Genomic DNA, 9,077 nt, shown 5'->3' with positions numbered 1-9,077 from the left:
TCTCTAATCTTTACAGGAATGTGGTTCTGAATATAAACAGCAACACCTCCACCATTGGCATTTCTGTCTTTTCTATAAATGTTATAACCTTGTATTACTACCACTGTATCATCAAATGTATTGTCTAAGTGAGTTTCAGAGATAGTCAGAATATGAATGTCATCTGTTTGTGCAGGGTGAGCTGCACACGGTGGACTTCCTCCTAGGGCACACCGCCTCAATGCTAACAGTATAACAGGCTCATGATTACTGCATACAATAGCTGTAGGATCAGCAGAGGTATTCAAAACAGTTAGAGGGACATGAATTAGGTTACTTATATTGTGTCTACCAACGTCCCTGTGTACCAAACTTGAGCACAGGGAAGTATTATCCATAGGTACTGACTGTAGCAGAACACAGGAGGTCATTGGGGATGTTGGTGGCTAGGGAACCGGATATGAGTTGGGAGATAGGTAGGGAGTATCTATAAGGTTCAGTTGTAGACCTATCAGTAAACTATGAAGATAATAGGAGACAGATTCCAAGCAATAGCTATTCTCACAGAAGTCGCTGTAGCACTGTTGGGATATCATCTTCTGAGGGCATTGATGTGAAACATATATAGAGTGCTGAGTTACCTCAAGATGAGGTAAAGTTGATTAAAGCCACCGCACGTGTATACTGAGTGGCTATGGAGGAAGGAGGTGGGGAACAAAGTGAAAATGACATGGCTTGGGAACACCTCTTGGAACCTGTGGCCTGACAGGGGGAATACTGGGTGAAAGCATGAGGAGGTTTTTTAGGGCCTTCATGTTTGTGGAACCCAGAAGAAAAAGTATCCTGAAAGCATAGAGTCAGGCAAAGAGAGAGTGAGAGTCTTTGCATATATAATTATGCACAGCTTAACACAGTAATACTGTTATGTCTTGTGTTTCTTTTTGCTTTTCAAGTCTTGTGCTATCAATCTCTTAGGAACCAGAAGCTGAAATGGGGAAAGTCAAAAGTGTGATTATAGAGCAGAGGCCATAAGTCTTGGATTTATAAACATAATAATCAACTGTGAATATTAATCATGTTTGATTTTCTGGTCATGTTTGATTAACATGGTTTGTTTATTTAGAAGTCATTTCCAAGTTTATTTAATGTTGAACAGTATGGAGATAATGTTCAAAGGGTGAACTGATGGGTTATAAACTTGAAATATGAAATATCCATATTCATGTTACTGAGGGAGAGAGTGGAATGTAGAACGTTTACGTTCCGTCAGAACATGTTATTGTTAGACATCAGGTATCCTATGGAAAGGAGAAGGGTCACAGTCTGGTACAAGGATAGCCGTGAGTTGGGGAGGAGTGAGGAATTTGGGCCGAGGTCAGGTTAGATGAAGTGAGGAAGAACAGATATCACTAATCTTCTGTATAGCAAAAGAGGTGTATTGGCTGTTCAGCATAGGAGAAAGGGTTAAATACCAGTACTTGTGTGAATATGTCTTTGTCTGTTCAGCTGTCTGAGCCTTTGGGTGAATAATCTTGCTTTGTGCTTTTATAGTTGTCCATCAGGTTCTAAATAACAGGGTAAAAACTAACAAAAGTAGGGGTGTGTCCTCCGTCACGCTCAGTCTTCAATAGCGTTTGTCCTCTGCTGGAGTGGTGACCATCACTTCCTTGTTTCCAAAGTCCCAGAATGCCGTCATGTGGAAGGCCATGTTGGAGAGCACCACCAGGTACTCACATAGAGCAAACAGAGTGTAGACTGGAGGGAGAGGGAGGAAGGGAGAGGGGGAAATAGAGAGGCAGGGAGTAAATGAGATGAGACATCAGTCAGTTATCAGTCACTTGTCTGAGTGAAGGAGAGAGACACACAGTATATACAAAGTATGTGGACACCCCTACAAATTAGTGGATTTGGCTATTTCAGTCACACCTGTTGCCAACAGGTGTACAAAATCGAGCACACAGCCATGCAATCTCCATAGACAAACATTTGCAGTAGAATGGCCTTACTGAAGAGCTCAGTTACTTTCAATGTGGCACCGTCATAGGATGCCACCTTTCCAACAAGTCAGTTCATCACATTTCTGCCCTGCTAGAGCTGCCCCAGTCAACTGAAAGTGCTGATATTGTGAAGTGGAAATGTCTATGAGCAACAACGGCTCAGCCGCAAAGTGGTAGGACCGACAAGCTCACAGAATGGGACCGCCGATTGCTGAAGCGCGTAAATATATTCTGTCTTCGGTTGCAACACTCACTACCGAGTTCAAAACTGCCTCTGGAAGCAACGTCAGCACAAGAACTGTTCTGGGTTTCCATGGCTGAGCAGCCGCACACAAGGCTAAGATCACCATGCGCAACGCCAAGCGTTGGCTGGAGTGGTGGAAACGCTATCTCTTGGAGTGATAAATCACGCTTCACCATCTGGCAGTCCGACGAACTAATCTGGGTTTGGCAAAGTTTGTAAAGTTTGGTGGAGGAGGAATAATGGTTTGGGGCTGTTTTTCATGGTTTGGACTAGGCCCCTTAGTTCCAGTGAAGGAACATTTTAACGCTACAGCACACAATGACATTCTAGATGATTCTGTGATTCCAACTTTGTTGCAACAGTTTGGGGAAGGCCCTTCCCTGTTTCAGCATGACAATGCACCCATGCATGCACAAAGCGAGGTCCATACAGAAATGGTTTGTCGAGATTGGTGTGGAAGAACTTGACTGGCCTGTAAAGAGCCCTGACCTCAACCCCATCGAACACCTTTGGGATGAATTGGAATGCCGACTGCGAGCCAGGCTAATCGCCCAACATCAAGGCCAGCCGTCACTAATGCTCTTTTGGCTGAATGGAAGCAAGTCCCCATAGCGATGTTCCAACATCTAGTGGAAAGCATTCCCAGAAGAGTGGAGGGGACCAACTCCAACAGCAAAAGGGGGGACCAACTCCGTATTAACGCCCATGATTTTGGAATGAGATGTTAGACGAGCAGGTGTCCACATACTTTTAATAATGTACTGTACATTCCGACATATGATATACATAGCATGTTACAAAAGAGTAGAGAGAATGTGTACACTAGAAGAGACAGGAGAGAGAAACCAGCTGGGGTGGAGGTGAAAGGAGCGGAGGTCTCAAACTGTAGTATTGGTGCTATCATTACTGGTAAAGCCGGGGTTGACAAAGATATGAGGGAAATGGAGAAACAAAGCCCTAAACACACAGACAACTTCTACTCAAACTTCCTCTACTACAGGGTGATGTATATTAGAAAACATTACATTATCAGGACCTGATTGACTGAGCAGAGAGGAAAGAGGGGCATAATAAAAAAGAATGGGTGGAGATCTGTTCAAAAATAGTACACTATATAGGGAATAGGGTTCCAATACGGATGCAAAACTCACTTATGGGTTCGCAGTACTTGTTGTGGCGTCTGTAAAAGTAGGCGGCGACCAAACAAAAGCTGACATTAAAGAGAAAGAGACGCACCTTCCAACGAAACGACGTGATCTCCTGGGAGAGAAAGAGGAGGAGAGCCACCGACAGACAGAAAGAGAGATTGAGACAGAGGGAGAAAGAGATGGAGACAAACAGAGCGGTTAAAATGTAGCTATAACAGGTGGTGGTGCAACAGTGACTTCAGAGTGCCTCAGGCTGGTGAGGGTAGTTCGGTTGGTCCCAGTGTGTGTAACCCACTTCCCCTGCTTTAAACAGACCAAGCCACACACTAACAATACATAAGCTGTGGACTCAAACACATACAGTTGAAGTCGGAAGTTTACATACACTTAGGTTGGAGTCATTAAAACTCATTTTTCAACCACTCCACAAATGTCTTGTTAACAAACTATAGTTTTGGCAAGTCAGTTAAGATATCTACTTTGTGCATGACACAGGTCATTTTTCCAACAATCGTTTACAGACAGATTATTTCACTTATAATTCATTGTATCACAATTCCAGTGGGTCAGAAGTTTACATGCACTAAGTTGACTGTGCCTTCAAACAGCTTGGAAAATTCCAGAAAATTATGTCATGGCTTTAGAAGCTTCTGATAGGCTAATTGACACAATTTGAGTCAATTAGAGGTGTACCTGTGGATGTATTTCAAGGCCTACCTTCAAACTCAGTGCCTCTTTGATTGACATCATGGAAAAATCAAAAGAAAATCAGCCAAGACCTCACAAAATAAACTGTAGACCTCCACAAGTCTGGTTCATCCGTGGGAGCAATTTCCAAACGCCTGAAGGTACCACATTCATCTGTACAAACAATAGTACGCAAGTATAAACACCATGGGACCACGCAGTCATTATACTCACCACGCTCAGGAAGGAGACGCGTTCTGTCTCCTGGAGATGAACATACTTTGGTGCGAAAAGTGCAAATCAATCCCAGAACAACAGCAAAGAACCTTGTGAAGATGCTGGAGGAAACAGGTACAAAAGTATCTATATCCACAGTAAAACGAGTCCTATATCGACATAACCTGAAAGGCCGCTCAGCAAGGAAGAAGCCACTGCTCCAAAACCTCCATAAAAAAGCCAGACTACAGTTTGCAACTGCACACGGGGACAAAGATCGTACTTTTTGGAGAAATGTCTTCTTGTCTGATGAAACAAAAATAGAACTGTTTGGCCATAATGACCATCGTTATGTTTGGAGGAAAAACGGGGACGCTTGCAAGCCGAAGAACACCATCCCAACCGTGAAGAACGGGTGTGGCAGCATCATGTTGTGGGGGTGCTTTGCTGCAGGATGGAGTGGTGCACTTCACAAAAATGGATGGCATCATGAGGGAGGAAAATGATGTGGATATATTGATGCAACATCTCAAGACATCGGTCAGGAAGTTAAAGCTTGGTCGCAAACGGGTCTTCCAAATGGGTAATGACCCCAAGCATACTTCTAAAGTTGTGGCAAAAGGGCTTAAGGACAACAAAGTCAAGGTATTGGAGTGGCCATCACAAAGCCCTGACCTCAATCCTATAGAAAATTTGTAGGCAGAACTGAAAAAGCGTGTGCGAGCAAGGAGGCCTACAAACCTGACTCAGTTACACCAGCTCTGTCAGGAGGAATGGGCCAAAATTCACCAAACTTATTGTGGGAAGCTTGTGGAAGGCTACACGAAAAGTTTGACCCACGTTAAACAATTTAAAGGCAATACTACCAAATACTAATTGAGTGTATGTAAACTTCTGACCCACTGGGAATGTGATGAAAGAAATAAAATCTGAAATAAATCATTCTCTCTACCATTATTCTGACATTTCACATTCTTAAAATAAAGTGGTGATCCGACTGACCTTAAGACAAGGAATTTTTACTAGGATTAAACGTCAGGAATTGTGAAAAACTGAGTTTAAACATATTTGGCTAAGGTGTATGTAAACTTCCGACTTCAACTGTACACCTCGGGTGACACCATCATAGTTCTGTGTGTGGTTATAAATTAATTTCCACACCTGTTTGCTGGTGTTGAAACTGTGGCTCAATGTGTGTTGAAAGGCTATCAGAGATTAGTGTGTGTCCATAATGAGCTCTGGTATTCAAAAAGCATCTCAAAGCAGCAATGCTAATCTAGGATCAGGTCTCTCTGTCCAATTATATTAATTATGATCAAAAGGCATAATTGATCCTAGACTCTTTATTAATAGGGTCCCTGGTAACAGTAGCTCAACACTGTCATGGGGTGGTGAGAAAGGGTCCTGTTCTCTGGCATGGCTGCTGTAGCAGTAATGACCCAGCCTCTGGCACACGTCTACAGTAATGGCGTAGGTTTGAGTCCGGCCTACTATATCTATCTATCCATCTATCGATCTATCGATAGATATAGCAGGCCGGACTCAAACCTACGCCATTACTGTAGACGTGTGCCAGAGGCTGGGTCATTACTGCTACAGCAGCCATGCCAGAGAACAGGACCCTTTCTCACCACCCCATGACAGTGTTGAGCTACAGCATTCAAGAGATATATATATATATATATCTTACCCCACTGTCATCCTCTTTCACTATCTGTTCAATAAAATCTGAAAATCCAATTTAAAAATGAAAAAAGGGTCCTGTTCCAAGTACAGGAATGAACAGCAGCTTCTTTAGTAGGATGTTGAGACATTTATGACGAGTCTTAAAAAGTGGGATAACACAACGAGGATTACACTAGTACTCGAGGACTGAAGAGGAATGGCAATACGAAGGCACACATAAGAAACATGCACGCAGGCACACGCACGGTAAGGTGAGGGAATGAGGGTGTGTACTCTACCTCGGGGTTGAGACTGAACTTCTTAATCACCTGCCACAGTCTGCAGGTAATGAGCATGTGCAGGAGAGAGCAGGCAGCGAACGTGATAAAACCGTTCTTGTGAACACCTGCCGAACACAAACCCAGCAGTGAATGTAACTCTAAAACACCAGCGCATAATACAGTGGATAACAATACACATCTGTCACTTACGCTAAAATGAAATGGACATTAATGCAGGGTGTATGAATGCATGTGTACGATGCATTAGCCCATGTCCTAACTTGGAACGCAAAGCAGTGTGTGTGTGTGTGCATGTATGTTTGATGCATGCTTGTGCACGTGTGCATCTACCGGTACTCACTGTAGGTCTCAGTAGAGGACACATAGGTGAGCAACAGCAGGCCTACGTTCTCAGCCAGGGCAGCTAAGAGAGCCAGGACACTAAGGGCCAAGTCAGGGAAGCTCTTAGCAAACCGTCCGCGGTAGAAGCTGAAGTAGGCCGCAGCCACCAGGAAACGAGGGGCCGAGTGCAGGCCGATACAGAACCTCCATATATAGCGCTCTGGGACCAGACTGATAGACGCACTGATGGAGGGGAGGTAGTTGGGCACCTGGTGGAGAGAAGGTGCAGCAGGAGGAGAGGTCAGCCAATGGAGTGTTATTTGTATATGTAGTGTAGCATGTTCTACAATGCTGTATTTATTTATGCGATACACACACATTGTCAGTATTACCAGTAGTGTAGCATATGTAGTGTAGAACATTCTGCATATAGCTAAGCTAATACTGCATTTATCAAAGTGCAACATGGGCCCTTATTTAAAGGAAAATTCCACCCAAAAAGTATATTTTGGTATTTGTTTCATTAGTCCATTGTTATTGTACCAAAATGTATTACATGTCAGCATTCAAGATATTTAACTTTCAAAATACAGCCGGTATGATACATTTTGCATCATACCTGCTATATTTATGTATTTTAAAAGTTAAATATCTTGAATGCTGACATTTAATACATTTTGGGACAATAACAACAATGGACTAATAAAACAAATAGGAACACCTCCCTAGTCAAAAACATTGAGAGGAAGTGTCAATGGACAGAGAGAGAGACAAGACAGAAAGACACAGACCGAGAGTGAGGTGAACTACTCACCTGACAGTGGGTATTGGTAGACTCATCGAAATGGAACATCAGAGAAATGACGATGCAGGCTATTAGACCGGTTAGAGCCAGCAAGACAGTCCCAACGGCAAAGTCCGTGAAAGGAAGCCGGACTAGCGGTTGGTCCCGATCCAGACTTCCGTACAGTCCCTGCAGCATCCTGGCAACAAAACATCACCCAAACAAATGGAACAGCTAACGTTAGCCGAGCTCCTTCATTGACAACTGTTTGGCTACTTTATTTTTAACATGGACAGCTGGCTAGTAGAGTAATAAAAGCTACATAACGTTATTTGCTGTATTTCAATAACCAGCTAGCGACTATGGCCGACCATCGGCGCATGCGCGGCAAATGATGGCCGTACCAGTTAGCCATCTAACGTTAGGTTAACATGACAGAATATTCGCTAGTTAGCGGCTCTGAAATGCATTTTGAAATGAACCACAATAATAAATCAACCTAATATAACTAGTATGGCAACACACGGTAGCCTACCTGGCTTTCCCCCAAGCTATCCCGACTAGGAGCTGGATTTCATAGCCTTCCACCCGGCCTCATCCACCAGACGACCATTATGGCTAACGTTAAGACGCGTTAGCTAGCTGGCTAAAGTCAAGAGGTAACAAGCTACCGGTTCTCAGAGGTCGTTCAAATTCAGATCTGTAACTAGTTAGTGTAAAGTAATCGTTATCAGTGGTGTGAGTATACTGTGCTGATAGTTTAGTAATCTGATAGCTGGTTGAATCTAATGGAAAAATAGTATGAGCTACACCCGGAAGAAGGTCCTCCACGCACAGCTAAATTGGTATAATTTAAACCAGAGAGGAAAGGAAAGGCACAACTCGGTGGAAAATCTGTCTCCCTCCAGCAGGCGGCGTTGTTTCGCCCAACAAGCAATTACTTTATTTATGTTTTTATTTTTTTATTTCACCTTTATTTAACCACGTTGAGAACAAGTTCTCATTTACAACTGCGACCTGCCCAAGATAAAGCAAAGCAGTTCGACACATACAACAACACACAGTTACATATGGAGTAAACAAACATAGTCAATAATACAGTAGAAAAACAAGTCTATATACAATGTGTGCAAATGAGGTGGGATAAGGGAGGTAAGGCAATAAATAGGCCATGGTGGCTAAGTAAATGCAATATAGCAATTAAACACTGGAATGGTAGATGTGCAGTAGATGAATGTGCAAAGTAGAAATACTGGGGTGCAAAGGAGCAAGATAAGTAAATAAATACAGTATATTAGGTATATATGTGAGGTAGTTTTTTGGGCTATTTACAGATGGGCTATGTACAGGTGCAGTGATCTGTGAGCTGCTCTGACAGCTGGTGCTTAAAGCTAGCGAGGGAGATAAGTGTCTCCAGTTTCAGTGATTTTTGTAGTTCGTTCCAGTCATTGGCAGCAGAGAACTGGAAGGAGAGGCAGCCAAAGGAGGAATTGGCTTTGGGGCTGACCAGTGAGATATACCTGCTGGAGCGCATGCTACGGATGGGTGCTGCTATGGTGACCAGCGAGCTGAGACAAGGCGGGGCTTTACCTAGCAGGGTCTTGTAGATGACCTGAAGCCAGTGGGTTTGGCAACGAGTATGAAGCGAGGGCCAGCCAACGAGAGCGTACAGGTCGCAGTGGTGGGTAGTATATGTGGCTTTGGTGACAAAACGGATGGCACTGTGATAGACTG

The 9,077-nt window shown here is 43.5% G+C and overlaps 1 protein-coding gene across 1 annotated transcript; it reads right to left on the bottom strand.

Moving 5' to 3' along the window:
* Window positions 1-1,101: 1,101 nt before the first annotated feature.
* Window positions 1,102-8,220, bottom strand: pgap2 (post-GPI attachment to proteins 2). The gene is given in 6 exon segments (NM_001140982.1): window positions 1,102-1,734; window positions 3,372-3,480; window positions 6,236-6,342; window positions 6,579-6,828; window positions 7,374-7,542; window positions 7,879-8,220. Coding segments are annotated over 5 exon segments (765 nt in total). The 5' UTR covers window position 7,542; window positions 7,879-8,220; the 3' UTR covers window positions 1,102-1,603.
* Between the last annotated feature and the right edge of the window lie 857 nt (window positions 8,221-9,077).

Source organism: Salmo salar, chromosome ssa04 (assembly GCF_905237065.1).
Source record: "Salmo salar chromosome ssa04, Ssal_v3.1, whole genome shotgun sequence".
NCBI lineage: Eukaryota > Metazoa > Chordata > Actinopteri > Salmoniformes > Salmonidae > Salmo > Salmo salar.
Note: the sequence above shows the minus strand (reverse complement) of the source record. Positions and strands in the feature narration are given on the sequence as shown.